Source organism: Hyperolius riggenbachi, chromosome 5 (genome assembly GCF_040937935.1).
Source record: "Hyperolius riggenbachi isolate aHypRig1 chromosome 5, aHypRig1.pri, whole genome shotgun sequence".
NCBI classification, from domain to species: Eukaryota; Metazoa; Chordata; class Amphibia; order Anura; family Hyperoliidae; genus Hyperolius; species Hyperolius riggenbachi.
Genome location: NC_090650.1, coordinates 158,715,201 through 158,737,025, shown reverse-complemented (window position 1 = coordinate 158,737,025; position 21,825 = coordinate 158,715,201). Strand labels below are relative to the sequence as shown.

The 21,825-nt window shown below is 43.1% G+C and overlaps 1 protein-coding gene across 1 annotated transcript in view; it reads left to right on the top strand.

Annotated features, from left to right (window-relative positions):
• AOAH (acyloxyacyl hydrolase) overlaps window positions 1–21,825 on the top strand; it is a 443,812-nt gene that overhangs the window by 175,599 nt on the left and 246,388 nt on the right. Inside the window, exons 8-10 of the mRNA XM_068234524.1 lie at window positions 6,816–6,886; window positions 12,298–12,346; window positions 20,328–20,376. Of these exons, the coding sequence (XP_068090625.1) occupies window positions 6,816–6,886; window positions 12,298–12,346; window positions 20,328–20,376 (169 nt within the window). The remainder of the gene's footprint in view (window positions 1–6,815; window positions 6,887–12,297; window positions 12,347–20,327; window positions 20,377–21,825) is intronic.

The window sequence follows — 21,825 nt, the reverse complement described above, 5'->3', positions numbered from 1 at the left end:
GGGCCACACACACACACACACACAAACAGATCACAAGATCATTAGCTTTCAAAAGAGCTGTTTTGGAGTGCTTTTTAGCAATATGTATCAGCAAGGAGCAAGCTAACAAGCCTAACAACAGCCTACCTAAGCTTTCCCTAATCTCTGCAGCAACTCTCTCCCTTCCCTCACTAACTACGCAGCATAGAGTGAGAGAACATGGCTGATGTAGCTGCCTTTTATAAAGGAGGGGGGCTCCAGGAGGGGAGTGTAGCCTGATTGGCTACCATGTGTCTGCTGACTGTGATGTGGAAGGTCAAAGTTTAGCACAACGATGTACTATAGGGGGCGGCTCGAACTCGCATAAAGTTTACGTTCGATCGCGAATGCGAACCACTGATGTTCGCATGAATACATTCGCATGTGAACCGTTCGGGCCATCGCTACTCATGGATTCCTCTAGAAGCGCACGTTGTTTCGTCGAAGGCGATTCTCCATGCCGTCAATTTTCTCCCAGGTCGCAGTACCAGAGGCCAGTAAATCTTGTATCAGGCGAGGCATATGGTGAGTGCGATCTTTTAGCTTGGATATCCTATTTTCAGCTTTTGCTGTTCGCTGACATAAGATCCTGGCGCAGCAGGCCTACTTTCACGTTCATCTCCTCCATCTTGTTTGTGAGGAAAGTTTTGGATTCGGATATTGCCGATAGTAGATTTGTAGAGATGGTAGACAGAATCAGTTCATTTCGGCAGCAATGCTATGATGCGCGCCCCACGTAGCGGTAATTCGGTGCTTTGGTGGCTGCCAGAACCCGAATTACATCTCCCACCAAGTTGCGACAACTCGGAGGGGGAATAGTATTTAACCTTTGAGTTTACCAACAGTGGGGAAAGCCGTAATTCGGCTCTCCCTGTGCTGAACTGAGCGGAACCGTCATAATATGTACCCATGGTAGACTAAGTAAGTTCCTCAGTGTTTTCAGAATCTGGTGCTGCTATTGGGATTAGTGTTAAAGGCTCTATGTAACTGCTGGAGCTCTCTTAATGTTAAATAGTTTTTGGTTGAAAAAAGACGTACGTCCATCGAGTTCAACCAGTACAAAGTACACCAGCCTGCTCTCTCACATATCCCTGTTGATCCAGAGGAAGGCGAAAAAACCCTTACAAGGCATGGTCCAATTAGTCCCAAAAGGGAAAAAATCCTTCCCGACTCCAGATAGCAATCAGATAAAATCCCTGGATCAACATCATTAGGCATTACCTAGTAATTGTAGCCATGGATGTCTTTCAACGCAAGGAAAGCATCTAAGCCCCCTTTAAATGCAGGTATGGAGTTTGCCATAACGACTTCCTGTGGCAATGCATTCCACATCTTAATCACTCTTACTGTAAAGAACCCTTTCCTAAATAAATTGCTAAAACGTTTTTCCTCCATGCGCAGATCATGTCCTCTAGTCCTTTGAGAAGGCTTAGGGACAAAAAGCTCATCCGCCAAGCTATTATATTGCCTTCTCATGTATTTATACATGTTAATTAGATCCCCTCTAAGGCGTCTTTTCTCTAGACTAAATAAACCCAGTTTATCTAACCTTTCTTGGTAAGTGAGACCCTCCATCCCACGTATCAATTTTGTTGCTCGTCTCTGCACCTGCTCTAAAACTGCAATATCTTTTTTGCAATGTGGTGCCCAGAACTGAATTCCATATTCCAGATCTAATCTTTTGTGACTCTCTTGCAACTGGCAGAGTCCCAGTGGATTGGCGTACAGCCCACGTTTTCCCATTATTTAAGAAGGGCAAAAAATCAGATCCAGGAAATTATAGACCTGTAAGCTTAACATCAGTTGTATGCAAACTATTTGAGGGGTTACTAAGAGATACTATACATGACTTCATAGTAGAAAATAATCTTATTTCTCAGCATCAACATGGGTTTACTAAAGACAGGTCCTGTTTGACTAACATGCTCAGCTTTTATGAGGTAGTGAATGCTAATATGGATATTGGGAATGCTGTAGATGTGATATACTTAGACTTTGCTAAGGCATTCGACACTGTTCCCCACAAAAGTCTGGTGCAAAAGATGAGGATGCAAGGACTGGGGAAGAGTCTGTGTGCTTGGATAGGGAACTGGCTAATGGACAGAAAACAAAGAGTTGTGGTCAATGGATCATACTCAAAATGGGAGACTGTTAGCAGTGGGGTCCCACAGGGGTCTGTACTGGGTCCAGTGCTCTTCAATTTATTTATTAATGACCTAGTGGATACAGTAGTGAGCAATGTTGCTATTTTTGCAGATGATACAAAATTGTGCAGAATCATCAACTCTAAGGAAGATAGTGTTATATTGCAACAGGATCTGGATAGGATGGCTATATGGGCACATACATGGCAGATGAAATTCAATGTTGACAAATGTAAAGTCATGCATTTTGGTCGTACCAATGGTCTAACACCATACAAAATAAATGGGATACAGTTGGGGACATCAAACTTGGAGAAGGACTTAGGAGTACTCATCGACAACAAGTTAAATAATCGTACTCAATGCCAAGCCGCTGCAGCTAAAGCTAACAAAATTTTGGGATGCATTAAAAGGGAAATAAAAACTCGAGATGCTAGCATAATATTGCCCCTGTTTAACTCTCTAGTAAGGCCACATCTGGAATATGGAATTCAGTTCTGGGCACCACATTACAAAAAAGATATTGCAGTTTTAGAGCAGGTGCAGAGACGAGCAACAAAATTGATACGTGGGATGGAAGGTCTCACTTACCAAGAAAGGTTAGATAAACTGGGTTTATTTAGTCTAGAGAAAAGACGCCTTAGAGGAGATCTAATTAACATGTATAAATACATCAGAGGGCAATATAATAGCTTGGCGGATGAGCTTTTTGTCCCTAGGCCTTCTCAAAGGACTAGAGGACATGATCTGCGCATGGAGGAAAAACGTTTTAGCCATTTATTTAGGAAAGGGTTCTTTACAGTAAGAGTGATTAAGATGTGGAATGCATTGCCACAGGAAGTCGTTATGGCAAACTCTATACCTGCATTTAAAGGGGGCTTAGATGCTTTCCTTGCGTTGAATGACATCCATGGCTACAATTACTAGGTAATGCTAATGATGTTAATCCAGGGATTTTATGATCAACAGGGATATGTGAGGGAGCAGGCTGGAGTTGTACTTTGTACTGGTTGAACTCGATGGACGTATGTCTTTTTTCAACCAAAGTAACTATGTAACTATGTAAGATGTGGCCTTACTAGAGAGTTAAACAGGGGCAATATTATGCTAGCATCTCGGGTTTTTATTTCCCTTTTAATGCATCCCAAAATTTTGTTAGCTTTAGCTGCAGCGGCTTGGCATTGAGTACGTTTATTTAACTTGTTGTCGATGAGTACTCCTAAGTCCTTCTCCAAGTTTGAAGTCCCCAACTGTATCCCATTTATTTTGTATGGTGCTAGACCATTGGTACGACCAAAATGCATGACTTTACATTTTTCAACATTGAATTTCATCTGCCATGTATGTGTCCATATAGCCATCCTATCCAGATCCTGTTGCAATATGACACTATCTTCCTGAGAGTTGATGATTCTGCACAATTTTGTATCATCTGCAAAAATAGCAACATTGCTCACTACTGCATCTACTAGGTCACTAGAACACTAGAGATGGTGTTCAATCATCTCTGTGGCATTATTGCAGGCCTCAGTGCCATCTTGGATTTCCACCCGCTGGAATCAGGCTAGTTTTTCCACCGCTAACTGTTGTCCTTTCTTCATCATTTGTTTAGAGAGGGTCACCAGCTTGTTCACTGTGATGATTAGCTGCTTTGGGTGCCGAAAAGGTTTGTGTGTTCACGGATGGAAGCCTCGGATGTAGCAGTAAAGCAGGAGCTCTGCTAGCCGACGTCTTGTTGCATTGAGTGCTGGCTCCGCCCCCCCTTCCCTTACAATTTTTGCTTTCATGTCCCTTGAACATGCTCAGTAGATATTTTTCACTATTTGTATTAAAAAAGTTTGTGCAGCACACAAATAAACTTGAAACTGCAAAATTTCAAAGCAAAAACTGGAATTTGGAATTCCACAAAATACTTGTGCTCATTCTTAAATTGATTCCTCTACTTAACCAGGCACAGGAGAGACACAAGCAGTATGCAAAAAAAAAGAACAAGAAAGACACCACTCTTCTTGAACCTTCATCCTTTAAAAGGATTTAGCTTTTATTTAGCTTGAAAAAGAGACGACTTTGAGGAGACATAGTTTAGTGACTGCTATTTTCCTCACACTCTCCTTTTAACTACTACTTAATTTTGATGGCTATTTGGCTGCCAGGGCGTAGATTTCAACTCACCGCCGCTGCGCGCATCCGCCATTTTTGTCGCTCCCCCAGGTCTTGCCGCTGAGCTGAACCCCCGCCGTCTTCTGCTGCAGCTCACTTGCTCTGCCTGTCTCTATGATGGCAGAGCCCTGTGAACAGGTCAGGAGCTGATTTCATTGGCTCCTGGCCCTGTCTTTCAATGTAAGCAACTCCCATTGGCTTACATTAAAAGACAGGGTCAGGAGCCAATGAAAGCGTCTCCTGAATGGCTCACAGGAACTCTGCCTTCAGATAGCAGAGTGGGTGGCCCAGGTTCCCAATGTGTGGTGGTGACGGCGGTTGCGGCAGGTATGTCTGCCGATTGTCGGCATTCCGCCGTTTCTGTACCAGCGGTCTCTGGTCCTTTGGGGGGCAGAAACCGCTGGTACTTAAATGGTTAAAAAGGAAAATGTAATCTCCCCTAGCCTATACTTTAACAGTAACTCTCCTAAAATCATGCCTAGCCTTATCTATTAAACCTAACCGATACTCATCTTCTGCTTTCTCTCTTCTCCAATGCTTACTTTGAGTGTCAGCATGCAGCTATTTTATCATCTTGGTATTTCAAGTGGGATAAAATTCCGTATTAAATGAAAAAATAAAATAAATCATACAATAAGAAATCATTTATTTAGCTTAATTGTCCTGTTCTTAATGTTCACTGTCAGATTTCTGCTGCATATACAGTAGTATGGCATTTAAAAGCATAAAGGACATAGTGAAGAAACACCTGCCGGTAATGTATGGAGAACCAGAGCTAGAATTGCAGAACACTACTGTGGAGCTGTTAATCCACTATGTACTAATCCATATGAAAACGGAAAGGAATATTTCTGCTGGCTTCCATCTTTACTGTTTCTCTTTGATGCCAAAGGTGACATCACTTGTGCCTTTTCTTTTTTCAACCCAGTTCAGTGTTAATTCACTGATTATTTAAAACGGATCCGAGATGAAAAATTAACTATAACAAGTAACTTGTTTATATATCTTATCTAAAGTTTAGATGGTTTACACACAAATCTAGCTGCAAACAGTTTTAATAGAATATGATTATTTATTCCTGTGATACAATGACAGCAGCCATGTTGTTTGTAAACATTACACAGAGGCAGGCTTATCTGTATCTTGAGCCATCAGCCTAATCCCCTCTCCGCCTCCCTCCTCCCCTCTGCCTCTGAAATCAATGGCTAGTAACACCTCCTCCTCCTCCTGCCCAGACTGAGCTCCCATGAGCCCTTGCTACTGCCAAGGCTCTCTGAAAACCTGTGGGCGTGGCCTTTTTACTTTATAGGGAATTAGAGTATTAAAACAAAAACAAAAAAAGTATTTGGCTTGAGGAATGCCCTATAAACAATAGGAAAGGAACACAATTATGCAACGTGTAAAAGTTCACCTCGGATCCACTTTAATGTCCCTTCCACAGAAAACATCAACTAGATAACAGACTTACATCACTTTATAAACTCTTCAAAGGAAGCAGGATTCAATTACCTTCTGCTAATAGTGTCCTTATCTTGTGACATGGGATGTTTTTGTTATTTGCTTTTTGAGATAAGCTTGTTACTATAAAAAAAAAGACTTCCCACAATCCTGTTGGTACTGCACAGTTTGGCACAGTTTAGCAAAAGAACGCAGACCAGGTAGAAATAAAAATAACATTTGGGGACATATAGGGACTTATTTCAGAAAAAAAGGCATTCACGTATATATTTGGGATGCTAACTATGTTTAGGCAATTTTTTGTTTTCAAATAATTTTTTGTTTTTGGATGTTTAAAGAAATTTAACATCAAAATTAGCAAGCTCATTAGAGCCATTAGCTATAGCATACCACATGTCAAAACCCACATAACCTTGGCCTAATCCTCAAGTGTCCCTGTGTCCTGTCCGTGTGTCAGTGCTTTTGCGCTACTGTGCATCTCAAGCACTAACAGCCGTTAGGACAGGACGCAGGGCGGACAGGCAGCCAGCCGGCCGAGTGGGCGGCGAGAGAGCGTGTGACCAGCGGGTGCGTGCGCGTCACGCGTTAATGGCAGACCTAGAACCTGTTTTCAAAGGAGCTTAGGTCACTAGTATGCAATAATATTAAAAAAAAAAAAAAGAATGCTTATGCTACTTAACATTTTCATCTCTGGTGACTTTATCCTGGGTTCAGTGATGCATTTATGCACTGCATTAATATTTTTTATTTTGACTTTGAAAAGCTGCCTTGTTCCCAATGGAAGCTATTAAAGTTTTGCTTTTGCTTTTTATTCTGATTACCACAATTGGCTGTATTTCTTGGAGTTAAACAATGACATCATCATAATATCAACTGTTATGTAATTTAGTTATTGGTCATGAGTAACTTGTATTCCGTGATGCTTGTTTGTTAATATTGGAAATTCTGAATTCTATATTTGAAACATCCATGTAAAATCTTAATAAAATATATTTGACTTAACATGCTTACAAAATAGATTTTTTTTCTCTACAGACTTTGCGTGGATATGACTGGAGAGGAAGAGATTGCAATGATTTAGACAAGTCTGTTTATCCTGGGAAAAGGTGGGTGGGCTTACTTACATTATTTCAGATGAAAACCTCCTTGCATTTTTCCAGCAGTATTTTTTTTGTGATTTCACCATAAGGGCCTGTTTCCACTGGGTGCCATGTCTATTTCCAAATTGGACGCAGCACCCCTGCTGCAAAGCCATGTATGGCTACAGGGATTGGGATGTGCGCTACAGAACACTGCAGCATGCCATACAGAATCACACTGTCATGCGTTTCGGATGGCAAGCCTATTGTCTGAATAGGCAGCGTTTCCCCATCTGACTCACATGCAAGGAAATGCTGCATATTTGGAAATAGTTGAAACGGGCCATAAGGTAGCTTTTTGGGGTCAGCGTTTGACATTGCATACAAATATGTTTACTTTGGCATTTAATCTGCCTTTCTTAGGCCGTGTAGAGAAATGGCAAATTCATAGTTAGGGATGAGCTCCGGATAAAATTCTGATGAAATCCGAATGAGTTTCATTCGGATTTCATCCTCTAATTACTGCACCTGAGCGGGTGTTTGGGGGGGGGGGGGGTGTTAAACTCACCCAGCAGCCTTCTTCTTTAACCCGTCCCATGGCGCGTCCCATGTTGCAACATTTCCTCCTTCCGGTTGAAGGAGGAAGCGTAGTAGTCACGTGATGCGGCTTGGAACGCAGCCGAGACACAACGTAGGACGGGTTAAAGAAGAAGCATGCTGGGTAAGTTTAATCTCCCCACACACACACCCGCCTCCCTGCACACACCCGCTCAGGTGCAGTAATTAGAGGATGAAATCTGAATGAAACTCATTTGGATTTTATCCAAATTTTATCCGGAGCTCATCCCTGTTCATAGTTTGAATTTTGAATAACATTTTAAGGAGCATTATACTGTACACCTACATTTCAAAGGCAGTTATGTTGCATAATTTTATATTCAAATTTTTCCCAATGCAGGTTTTACTATTGTCCAGTTTATTAGGTTAGTTCCTACTTGTGTTCAATTTAGTGAGTGGCTGGGTGGTTGCTCCCTCCCAGAACCAATTCAAATACATTCTTAAATTGTAACTGCCTTGTTTTCAGCTCAGTAACAATAACAGTACTAGTAATTATTATAACCTATAAGCTTGAGAGGCTACGTTTTTTAGCAAACCAAATATGTTAGCTTGCATTAAATACGGTAATGGAATCCTGTATTCTAAACAGGTGGTAAGATTGCCAATACTAATGAAGAAATCCTGCTAATGGTTAGGGCTGGACTTGCACTCTTTTACCGCCAAAGGCCTAAGAATATCTCCAGCTGCCCCATGACAACAGAGGAGTTAGGAGCTTAGGATAGGGTTTTCAGACATGGGAAAAGGGGGAATTTAGGGATACTGATAGATCAGGGTTAGGCTTTTACAAAAAAGGAGTTAACATTAGGTAAAAGTCACATAAAGTTGGTTAGAAAAGATTAAAGGCTAGGCTCTTGGGCAATTTTGGAGGAGGCTAGGAATTCGAGAAAAGGATTATGGTAAAGGTGAAATTAAGTATTAGGTTAGAGTTACTGATCACAAGATTAGGGTGATTAAGACTTGACTATGTACTCTGCAAGGTGCTGCAGAAGATACCAGTGGTATATACATATATAATGATAATATGGTATAAGAATAAAATGAATGAGAGATGAAGCAGAAAGGAATGAGATGGGGGCAGGGGCATAACAATAGCCCCTGCGACACCCACTTTCGAGGGAGGGCTGAGATCTCCATGGTTACCATGCAGAGCATTATATATTACCTGCTCCCGGGTGAAGGACAGATCCTCTTTACTCTTCTTCAGTGTAGTTTAACGTCACAGTGTGAAGCCAGTTGCCATGTGGCTCTCGTTGACATGCATCAAGAGCCACAAAGTGATCGGCTGCATAGCGTGGCAATGAGCTACACTGAGGAATGAAAAGGAACTGTTTTTGAAGTCTTATGCTAGGTACACACTTTGAGATTTTCTGGCAGATTTACTGTTAAATCAATCATTTCCAACATGTTCGATCTGATTTCCGATTAATTTCCGAGAATTTTCTGATCAATGTCCGACCACTTTAAATTTACTTCAATAGGAAATCTATCGGAAAATGCTCGAACATCAATCGAAAATCAGATCAGACATGTTGGAAATAATCGATCTGACAGTAAATCTGCCAGAAAATCTCATAGTGTGTACCTAGCATTAGGTTATTCTTGACAAAAGCTCTTGAGTTCTTCTAAGTAAATCCATGGCTTGCAGGAATTCACCCTGTAGGACCCTTGTGACTTGTCTAAGCAAACCTCTTCAATTATAACTCAGCCCAAATCAGGCCTCTGTGCATAAGGTGCATCGTTGAGTCCATTGCACTGTTGACGTACCTTGTGAACTCTTGGGATGTCTCTGCCCAGAAAAATCAAGATTTTGGCATTCTTGTCAAGTGGAGGAATGTAGCCAGCTACTGTATGTGCTGGAGATGATATAGATGATGTGCAGCTTTGGGAGTGGGAATTTCCTCCTTGTTGTTTGGCAGTTGATCACATTCAACCAGTGTAGGAAAAGGAAACACAGTGTTTTTGTAGACAGGTGCTATCATAAAGCCTTGGACTGCTCTTCCTGAAACATTCACTTGACCAGCACATGTACACAGTGTGTAAGAGTGTTTTACTCCTTCAATGGTGAAGAGGCCAAATAATTCTGGACTTGCTAGTGATCGATTGCTCTGGTCATCTAAGATAGCTTACATTTTGACTGCTTACTCTGGCTGTCCTGCAGGGAAGACCTTGGCCAGGCATATCTTAGCGCAAGATTTGTCATACAGTCCATTGCCACATATCTCGGTGCATTTGGAGGAAACAGGTGTAGTCTGCTGCTCCTCATTCTCCCCGCCCTGAATTGATGCAGGCCTTCCATCTTTAGAGAACTGAAGCTCCAGTTTGGATAAACTTGGGTGATAGGCTGTCACGTGCTTATCACTGTTACAATCAAAGCATTTAAGCTTTACGGTCTCTGGTAAGGTGTTCAGTTGATGCGCAGCACCTGTAGCAGATGTAATCAGAGGCATATCTAGGGAAAACTGAGGCTATGGCAAGCATTGGAATTGCACCCCCCAATATAGGACTTATGCGCAGTATGTCCTTTCTTCTACCCTGTGCCCACTCCAAATTATGTTACCATACAGGAGCGTGCTCGCTACCCTCGCCCCTCGCACCTGCGCCCCGGCGTGTGTGCTTCATTGCAGTGAGAGGTACACACAGGAGCAAGGGGAGCAAGCTCGCTTATGTATAGTGCCATAATTTGGTGAGGGCATAGGGGAGAAGAAAGGACATACTGCGCATGCACGGCGCAGTATGTCCGGGTCCTAGGTTATGCAAGTCGCCCAGGTCGCTCAAAAGAACATTGATTACTGCAGCAGACTGGTGAGTGGCGGAGGGGAACGGAAAGCGGTAAGTATTTACCTTTACCACTCTACCTTTAACAAATGCCTATTTAAAGAGACTCTGTAACAACATTTTCAGCCTTATTTCTTCTATCCTATAAGTTCCTATATTTGTTCTAATGTGGTCTGTCTTACTGCAGCCTTTACTAGTTGCACAGTGGATGTATTATCTCTGTTATATAATCTAATCTTCTTTCCTCTGACGGCTTTGTCGGACTCGGGCAGAAATTTGCTGCTCTGCTTGTGACAGGATAGAAGCTATACACACCCTCTCCACGCACCCTGCAGGCTCTGTGTGAGTCACAGACTGAGCTCCTCTCAGCCTATCACACTCTGGTTAGCAGCCATGTCTTTTGTTTGTAAACACTGCCTAAAACTGGCAATTACAAGCCAGGATCGCAGCAGGGAGTGGCGGAAACAGCACAGAGGGGCCCAGTAGAACATAATGAATAGAATGGCATGCTTTTTATTGTAAGAATTTTAGAGTACAGATTCTCTTTAAAGCGGACCTGAATTCAAAACTTCCTCTCTGCTCTAAAAGATACACAACAGCAAATAACCATTAAAGAGAAACATTTCTTTGTTACAGCTGATACAAACCCTGCAGTAAATCTGTAATGTGCCTACTTCCTACTTTCATGGACAAAGTCATAGGGTTCACATCCTGTGCTTTCAAATGAGCTTATCTGTCATGGCAGTCAGCTGACACATGGGAGAGATCAAATTACAACTTGTGATTTGTGACAGATGAGGGGGAAATAGACAGGCTAAACTCTCTAAATACATACATGGTGCATTTCTCTTTGTTTTCCTTCTGTCCTGTGCAAGAGTTCAGGTCCTTCCTTAGGCTCTGGTCTCCTATTCCTTTAAGTTAATTTTGGTCACTCAGTGGTGATCACTTTTTACCTTCTAATTTATTCTGCCACAGATGTGACCTCTGCTGCCCTCTTAGCTGCTTAACAGTCAGTGTGCACACTCAGTGTGTCACCTGACCATGGCAGCTACATACTCTCTCTGGCTACATACACGCACTTTCTCCTCTCCCACCCCATCAGCCCCAGCGGCATGCATGAGGCCAATCAGGAGAGGGATCGGGCATGCGAGTGTCAATGACATTGCAGAAAAAGATGCTAGCAGTGGGAAGGTGAATGGGATGCGAGTGGGGGGCGCTGCACGATGACTCCAACACTGTCCCTCTCCTGCTGCAGTGTAATGGCATTGGCGGCGGGTAGCCAGCATGCTACATGGGAATGTGCCAGGACTCAGGAGGACTCAGGAAAACCAGAGGAAGTGGTGATTAATTTGCTAACTAGGGAGGTGCCAACCCCAGGTGAGTGACAAGGGGCGCCTATAGCAGGTGCCCTATGTGCACCCCTCTGGATACGCCTCTGATTTTAATATTCATTTTATTTAAGAACATGTTTCTGTTTTTCATCTGAAGATAAGCAAAATCCATCTGTTACAGTAGTAATCAATAAGTCATTTACACTTAGCCAATTCACTTTTTCTCCTACATTTTCTCCTAGGTCATATTTTCACACCTTGTCACTGGCAAGCAAGAAAACACTCAGAATAACAGTATTTTTTCACCTACTTTTTCAATTGCACAGAGCTGAAAACTTATTTTAAACATAAGATAAACATTTATCTGGTAGGAGAAAATTTAGGAGAAAAAGGGAATTGCATACTGGTCCATGACTCTCACTGATCACTAATTACAGGTTATAAAACTGTTGCATTGCAGAGAGACAATTCTGAGTGAACAGAATTTTTACAAAGGTCAACAGTTCAAAATAGAGGTTCTAAAACTGTCATCATTTAGCTGAGACAATACAAATTTTAATTATATGTTTGTGGCTATTATACACAAAATAAGGCTGTGGGATTCCAATAAAATCCTATTTATGAGTAGGACTATATATACAATTGTTTATCCCACCAATCTATTTTCAGCTCAGGTTTTCTTTACACTAACATAATATTGACATTTTAATTTAGACCCACGGACTGGGATGCAGTTTATGACTCCAACTGCAATGGCATTTGGGTAAGTTTAATCTATTGATCCTTATCTATCTATCTATGTATCTATCTATCTATCTATCTATCTATCTATCTATCTATCTATCTATCTATCAACATACATGTACAGTATAGTACAGTATATCTAAATGGCATGTGTCTTTATGGAAAACATCACAAACTAATGAAAAAGTGTAGAAGCATTTGTAGCTGTAGCACAGGGCCAGCAGAGGCAGAGAGGCGAGAGAGGCTCCAGCCTAAGGGCGCAGTGTAGGAGGGGGCGCACAACTCGCTCAGCTATCATTCCTCTATTGTGTTTGAAGCAGAGAGAAATAAGAAAAGAGGATACAGTGCAGTGACTGCAAGCTAGATAACTAGAGATAAAAGTGTTGGGGGCTCTGGGGCACCTCTTAGTCTAATAGCAATCAGTGTGTACCGGCTGAAGGGGGAGGGATGGAGGGGCGCACTTTGATGTCTAATCCTTGGGTGCTGGAGCACCTTGTTCTGGCTCTGCTGTAGCATGTTCATCTGCAACCCACCACTCATACAATAGAATTTTACTTTGGGACATGGTAGGACAGTTGGGGCTAGGCTTTCCATTCATTTTGGGAAAAGAATTCCAGCCAGTGAGTGTGGTTTTAAAAGGAGACAACACTGACACTGTTTTTGTACATTTTCATTGATTACCATATTTTTCAGACTATAAGATGCACTTTTCTCCCCCAAAAGTGGGTCTGAATACAGGGAATCTGCGACTTACGATCACCCGCTGATACAAACCGCTGACCCGCCGCATGTCAGGGACTCCCTGCACTATATCTTGTAAGTATCCTCCTCCGTGTCCACCTCCATGTCCACATTTGAGTCCGCCTCCATGTCCCCTTTTCTGTCCGCCTCCATGTCCGCTTGCTGCGCTACCCGTGTGTGTTGTTATTAGTGGCCGCAGAGGCTTGTATCACTCACCTCACCTGAGGGGGCTCCAGCAGCGAACAGCTGCTTGTCCTTTCTTGCTCACTCCTTTCCCCTAATGCCAGCACTTCCTGGTTGCGTCATTACGCATGCGACCGGCACTAGGGGGAAGGAGTGAGCAAGAGAGGAGGAGCCACTATTCCCTGCGGGCACCCTTGAGTTAGGTGAATGATACAAGTGGCTGATGCCGCTAATTACTACACACACAGATAGCACAGCAAGGGGGCATGGAGGTGAACACAAAGGGGGACACGGAGGATCACACTGGGGGACAGGAGGAGGACACAAGGGGATAGGAGCAGGACAGACACCAAAGAGAGGACAGGTGGTGGACACAAAGGGGGACAGGATGAGGAAGGCAAGGGGGATAGGAGGAGGATACAATAATGGGGGGGGGGGGGGGGGAGGGAGAACATCTACAAGATGTTCCTGGACTATAGATGCACCAGATTTTGTAGTTTTTACCCCTGGTCTTTGCCCTCTAAACCTACGTGCATCTTATAGTCCGAAGCGTCTAATAGTCAAAAAAATATGGTATTTTGTATCATAAATAATTTTCATTAATAACAGTACAAATTACTGTGATATGTTGATATGCACAAATCTAAGTAACTGAAAAGATTTAGCATAATACACTAACATTTATGCCAGTATTTTATATAGTAAGTATTGTTGGATATTTACTTCTGTGATACTAGAATTTATTAGGTTTAATCATGAATCATAAAAACATGAATAATTTAAAACAAGGACAAGGGAAGAAAAGGAAAAAAGATAAGAATTAGCAAAATAAAATAAAGAGGACTGTTTGCCTTTAATTATTGTGATAGGCAATCCCCGTGATCACAGAGGGTCACATCATCAGAGACCTCACTAAGGCTTCTTTCCCACTAAGACGTTGCGTTAGATGCCATGTTAAGGTCTCATAACGTGCCCCTAACGCAACGCATAGTGGGGTTAAAGCTGGACGTTACATTGAGCCGTGTTAAGCTGCTCTTCATGCGTCCTGTGATGCCGTGATGCATACTCTTGGACGCATGCGGCATCACGTGTTCCTGCCAGCCAATCGCCGCACAGAGCGGCGCTCCCGGATGTAAACACTGCACGTCACACCGTGCAGTGAATATTAATTAGCCATGTGCCTGGCCGAGGAGGAGGAGGGGAGACCTCCTCCTCCAACATTACTGAGCATGTGCAAACAGTCTAACGCAGCTTAGCCGCTTATAACACACAGCATGCAGCACTTTGTTTTTACCTGCTACGTTACAACGCAACGTGGGCACTGTGAACAGCCCATTCATTTTTAATTGCTGTGCGGTGGGCTGCGTTACGGCTGCATTAATGTGCACCTGTAACGTCTAACTGTGAAAGCAGCCTAATAAGTCTGTGCAGGAGCAGACTGGGCCAGTAGGAAGGGAGGAGTTTACCCCCCGACCCACCTCCCCTTCATGTCATCAGTGCTTGAATCAGTGGTCACTATAAATTATTGCTGCACAGACACTCAGCTCTCAGCAGCAGAACCCCCCCCCCCTCACCCCATATCAGCCTTGCAGCTGTAGCCAGTCCAGAGGAGTTGCAGGACATTGACTGGGCTATGCTCCTGCCTCCTCTTCATGCTCCTTCCTATAGGCAACCCTAGCTTCCGCTATGGTACTGTAACTCTGCTCCTGATCTGGAGCCTCTCAACTGGATTCTGCATGGTGCAGGGACACATTATGCACAGAACAACAACACAACGTCAGCTCCTACAGTGCTGACTGATTCACCAAGAGGATCCTGCAGGCACCAAGCCACACCAAGACACACTAAGGTGACACAGAATGGAGAGTGAGCAAATCTGAAATTGAACAAGGCAAATTCTGATTCAAGTCATGCTGATTAGTGTAGATTATAAAGTGCAAATTATAATGATTGCTGTAGAATCTGGACTTTTCACTATGTTGGGCATGTGAGAGGAAACCAGAATGGCTGACGGAAACCCACGCAAATACTGGGACTCCATGCAGAGATTGCTGTGGCCGAGATTTAGACTTGGAACTCCAGTGCTGGAAGATTAGACTGCTATCCACTATGCCAGGGTTTCTCAAACCTGTCAAACCTGTCCTCATGACTCCCCAACAGTGCATGTTTTGTAGGCAACATCGCCTATGTACAGGTGTGGTAATTAATATCTCAGTATTTCATGTAGCTGAGAAACTAATTAACCCACCTGTGCATAGGTGAGTTTGCCTGCAAAACATGCACCGTTGTGGAGTAACAAGGAGAGGTTTGAGAAACACTGCACTATGCCATCAAGCTGCTCATTCAGACTTAATCCTCTAGAGCTTGCTATTTCCTGTTAGGAGAGATGAGATTTTGCAAATAATCATACCTATTTCATCTGATCCATAAAGTCCTACCTCCTTATATAGACTTATGTTTTGTACTGTAATTCTGGCATACTAGAAAATTTAGTTTAGCATCAACTATAGTTCTTACTTTGTATGTCACATCTGATTGACCCACCTATCTAAATCTAAGGAAAAGAGAAAGCATCTTGTAGTGCTGTTCCAAATGCGTGTAGCAAAGTTGTTTTGCCAAGGACTTCTGTCAGGGGCGGTCAGGGGCGTAGCTAGAAATCATGGAACCCCGTAGAACAATTTTGATTGCCCCCTCCAAAAAGAATTATAAGGTACCTTTGTGCCCCAGGTAGCTCCCAGTATAGGAAGCTAGAAACACCCCCAGTATTAGATACCACAAATATTAATTAACTATGTTCCACCAGTGTAGGTAGCCTGAAGTAGCCCCCAGTATAGGTAGCCAGATTAGCCCTAAAGTATACATAGACTGATTAGCCCCCAGTATAGGTAACTAGATTAGCCCCCCAGTATAGGTAGTCACATTAGCCTGCCAAGTATAGGTAGCCAGATTAGCCCCCAAGAAGTAAATTAGCCTGCCAAGTATAGGTAGCCAGATTAGCCCCCAAGAAGTATCGGTAACTACATTAGCCCCCCCCAAAATATACTGTTTGTAAACCAAATTTACCCTCCAAATAAAGGGAGCAACCCCCCTTATGCAGATTAAGTGAACAGAGCACTGGAGGGAAGTGACATACTTCACCGGGCTCCACCGACCATTTACCTTTCTCCTAGCATCCAAGTCTCTATGATTACAGTGCCCACTCTCATCATGTAACGTGATGAGAGAGGGCTCTGTAGTCATGAATAAAAGGAAGCTACAGTAGGAGGAAAATAGAACCCAGAGAGGAATGTTACTTCTCTCCAGCACTCGCTTACATCTCAGGGGGCCTGCACCTCAGGTCTCCATGAGGCCCACAGCAGACTCCCTTGTCACCTGCTGAGATTACTTGTTCCACCTTGGCTATGGGCCCCATAGCAAACGCTAAAGTGCTATGGGAATGCCTATGCCACTGGCTTCTTTACATTGATTCTATTGACTTATCCTGATTTTGCCTTGTTCAGTTTGGCCTTTGCTTTGGGTTGTAAACTCTTTGTTCAAAGTAAATCCCGTTCCTGATGCCTAACCATACCCTCAACTTTCAAAATGATTCCCTTCCTGGTGAAAATTCCATTCCTTTCATCTAAGCTTAACCTCTTCCTATAACATTAACCCCTTCCTACAAAAATCTGTTCCCAGAACCTAATCTTAAACTTCTAATCTTTACAAATAAGCCTAAAGCTGGCCATACACTGGCCCGATTTGCCGCCGTTTTGACAGCAGATTCGATCACAGGGATCGAATCTGCTGCCAATCGTTCACGCTACACGCCGAATTTCGATCCATTCCGTCCGATCCCGTCGATCGCGCCGTGCGGAAAATAACCGTCGATCGCCCGCGGGTAAAGAGCGCATCGCTAGCGCGTTCGAGTGCCCGACGACCGACGCAATAGAGCCGCATACATTACCTGCTCCGCCGGCGCGACTCCCGGGTCTCCGCTCTTCTTCTCCGTCTCCGCTCTGCTCTGGTCTCCGGCATGCTTCCCTTCTTCCTGTCCCGGGAGGAAGTTTAAACAGTAGAGGGCGCTCTACTGTTTAAACTTCCCCCAGACAGGAAGAAGGGAAGCATGCCGGAGACCAGAGCAGAGCGGAGACGGAGAAGAAGAGCGGAGACCCGGGAGTCGTGCCGGCGGAGCAGGTAATGTATGCGGGGGGGGGGGGGAGCGGCGGCACCACCACCACAACAGATTGTGATCGGTTTCAGGCTGAAATCGGTTCACAATCTGCTGCAGTAAAGGTAGCCATACGATCCCTCTCTGATCAGATTTGAATCTGATGGCAAATCGACCAGTGTATGGCTACCTTAACCTTAAGAAGAGCCTGATGTCACCTCAAACATAAACAGTTAAATAGTTTGGTAGAAAAAAGACATTCATCTATCAAGTCCAACCAGAAAATTAAATACAAATAAATAAATTAGAAAACGTTAGGTACCTTTTCTCATCTGCAACCTCACATACCCCTGTTGATCCAGGGGAATGCAAAAAAAAACTTGGCTTGGGACAATTAATTAAGGGCAAACAATTCCTTCCCAACTCCAGGTGGCAGTCAAATAAAATTCCTGGATCAACTCTTAATCTTCTTCATTTTTGAATTTACCTATCAAATACAACACATAGATGTGCTGACATCTACATGTAGCCATACACCACTTAGATGTGCTGACACGTACATGTAGCCTGGTTTCACCTGCATCCTCTAAGTCTGGCAGTCCCTCACCCCTTCTTCGTGGTACTTGACCCATCAGTGGCCAGAGGTCTTCTCCTCCCTCAGTGCATTCACTGTCCTCCTCAATGTCTCATGTTTGTTCAGGCTCCTGCCTAGCAGTGCACAGCAGCTACAGCCGGCAACATCCTGTTAACTGAGTATGCACATTTGGAAAGCACCGCTTGTGCACTAAATGAAAATAATGTGCACAAGCGGTGCTTCAGAAGTGCACATTTCCAGTTAGTTAACAGGACATCTATGGCTATGGCTGTTGTGCACCTATGTGTTGGAGCACTTACATGCACGGGACCCGGAGGGGGACAGAGCATGCACTTATAAATAAGAAGGTCTTTGGCTTCCAGGTGACTGCCTTCCACTTGGACAAGCATGGAAGGGGGGGGGGGAGGCCAAACAAAGAGAATGCAGGTAAAACAAGGTCACAATTAAAGCGGATCCGAGATGAAAAACTAACTATAACAAGTAACTTGTCTATATATCTTATCTAAAGTTTAGATAGTTTACACAGCAAATCTAGCTGCAAACAGCTTTAATAGAAAATGATTATTTCTTCCTGTGATACAATGACAGCAGCCATGTTGTTTGTAAACATTACACAGAGGCAGGCTTATCTGTATTTTGTGCAAAAAAACCTAATCCCCCCTCCTCCTCCCCCCTCCCCTCTGCCTCTGAAATCAATGGCTAGTAACACCTCCCCCTCCTCCTGCCCAGACTGAGCTCCCATGAGCCCTTGCTACTGCCAAGGCTCTCTGAAAACCTGTGGGCGTGGTTTATTTAGTTTATAGGGTATTAGAGTATTAAAACAAAAACAAAAAAGTATTTGGCTTGAGGAATGCCCTATAAACAATAGGAAATGAACACAATTATGCAATGAGTAAAAGTTTACCTCGGATCCACTTTAAGTGTCAACACAACTTTTTGAGCAATATATCATATTTGTTTTAGAAATGTTGGGGTAATTTGTGGTGCCTTTTAACTCCCCATACCTATGCCTAAGGCTCTAATGCTAACCTTTCTTATAAACACCTGTCCCTAAACAACTCAGTTTTGTAATTTGCTTCAGCTGCTGGCATGCATTCCACTATCCCTCCACCAAAATCGTTTATTCCCAAATGCTGTCCAAACCACCAGTGCATTACCGAAGGCTTGCAGTGTAATCGGCAGATGGCAATCAGTCCTCCTTTTTGAATTACATCTGCTTCTCTGTAGCATGAACGAATCAACAATCTAGATCACTGCAGGTTTATGTGTACAGATGGAACTGGGCTTGTGATACTCCTCCTCATGACTCCCTTTGGAAAGTGTCTCGCCATTTGTAACATATTCTAGAACTGCAATATATGCAGTCCCACTGCAGTTGCTTTCTCTGAATGCTAGCACTGTGCAATTGGATTGAAGAAAGGAAAGATGATCAACAAGCCAGGCAGGGATTGCTGCTGACTTTGACACCATGGACAGAAACCAGCTAACAGAACTGTAGTTTGGAAGTATAGTTATCACTTAATTGTAGTTATGCAAAAATAAGGAACTGATTCCAAATTTCTATAAACGTACTGTACACGGCAATAGACCACCATTTCCCCAGTATGTAGTTATACTTCAGGCTGCAGATAAAGGGACATAGAATGCATGTGGAACTGTACAGTATATGTTTCATTGTACATCTGTATTGAAAAATGTCTTTTCTCATAGCTTGCACGAAGGAGTTACAGTGAGAGTATCATGATAACTTAAATGAGAACTGTAAAGTACAAAGATCCGTACTTCTGTTGCAGATTATTACTTTATTAGACTTTATTAAATGATTGGGCCAGGTAAAATCGGCAGTCTTAGAGTGTCCCAATTTTTAGTCTGCATACAATTTGCATTAAATCTGCACATTAGCTGGAATTATTAGCATCTGATTGACCATAAGTGCTCAGAAGCTTCCAATGGGGAGTAGTGCATTTCCTGTCCTGTCCAGCAAGGCTCTACTGGCCACTTATGTATCAGTGGCTCTACTGGCCAGAGCAGGATCATCCCCAGGCAACCTAGGCAAGTGCTTGGGGTCCAGTGGGTGTTAAGAGGCACACCTGTAACCTTCTTCAACCTCTCTCTACTCCTGCTTACCAAAAGGACCACAAGGGGGTCACAAATCTACTACCTTAATGTACCCGTTACTTCTTAATCCATCTGTGCTACTGGCCACTGATACATCAGCCTGAGCATTCTCAGTTTCTCATCACTTCAACTGGAAAGGCATGCGCCAACTTTTTCAAAACTGATATATTGTTAAATCCAAATGAAAATTGAAACATGTCTCTTTTTCTCCCAAAGGGTTTTGATCCAGAAGATGGAATTCCATATGAGAAGAAATTCTGTGAAGGTTTTTCCACTTACATTTCTGAGTTGCATATTTATTTTATGCTTTGAGAGAGAGAGTGTGAGAGAGAGAGAGTGAGTGTGTGTGCGTGCGTGTGAGTATGAGAGTGTGTGTGTGATGTTGATAATATTCACAATATTAGTTACTTCCGTACCAGCAGTCTCTGGCCCCTTAAGGACAGGAGACTGCTGGTACCACAAAACAGGGCTTACCGACAAATCGCCGCACAGACCTACCACTCTCGCCAGTCATGCCGCTCACTCATTGCCACAGGCCAATGAGATTGGCTCACAGGAGCCAATTAAATCGCTCTGCTGGCATACCAATGGCAGAGTGAGTGAGCAGCAGCAGCAAGAGAGCGACGCGATCAGCGGTAGCAGCGGCAGTGTGCGGTGGGAAAGCTGAAATCTACGTCCTGTCTGAAGTAAAAAGCCACAAACGGAACGTAGATTTCAACCAACGCGGTCCAGAACTGGTTAAGCAGGTTACCCACTCTATCATAGCCACTTTAAATAAACTGTGCATTTAGTCTCTGTGCAGAAGTTAAGGCTCCTCAGAAAATCTTATCCTGTATGAAGGAAAATATTTCCCTGTGGTAGATACTACCCAAACAACTATTGTCCATTATTATGTTTAGCTGTCAGAGGCAACAAAGAGATGATTTGCAAATTCAGAAGTGATGCACTGTGGGATTCCTCAAGTGCTCACTCCAACCTTGATAATCACAAATACCCTCTGTTTAAAGAAGGCAAAATTCTACTTTACATAGGATTTTAGTAAAAAGGCTTTTAGATCTCTCTCAGCCTTTAAAGGGAAACTTAAATGAGAGGGATTTGGATGTTTCCTTTTAAACAATACCAGTGGCCTGGCAGTCCTGTTGATCTCTTTGGCTGCAGTAGTGGCAGAATCACACACCTGAAACAAGCATGGAGCTAATCCAGTCTGACTTCAGTCAGAGCACCTGATCTGCATGCTTGTTGAGGGGCTGTGGCTAAAAGTATTAGATACACAGGGCCAGCAGGAGATTTAGGCAACTGTTATTTATTAAAAGGAAAAATCCATGTCCTTCTCAGTTTAGGTTTCCTTTAACACTCTTCTAGGAGTCCTGGTTGGCCATGATCTTGCTGGGTAATCTGCAACTTTGTCACTTTCAAAAGAGAAAAATTATAATCAACTAAGTCTAATAGTAAAATAAATAAATATATTCAAAAGACATTTATTATTGTTGCTAACATTTCTGGTACATGATGTTGCTAATAATGATATTGGTAATTTCTCTGTGTACTGCCCTCTCCTATTCTGATGGTGTGTACACACTTGAAAGATAAATGAAAGATCTTAGACCAATTTTACCACCTTCCATGTAGTATGAGAGCCATACTCTGCACAGTCTATTCTATGGAGCTGAACTCCCCATCAGATAAAAACTCTTTGCAAGATGCTGTACACAAG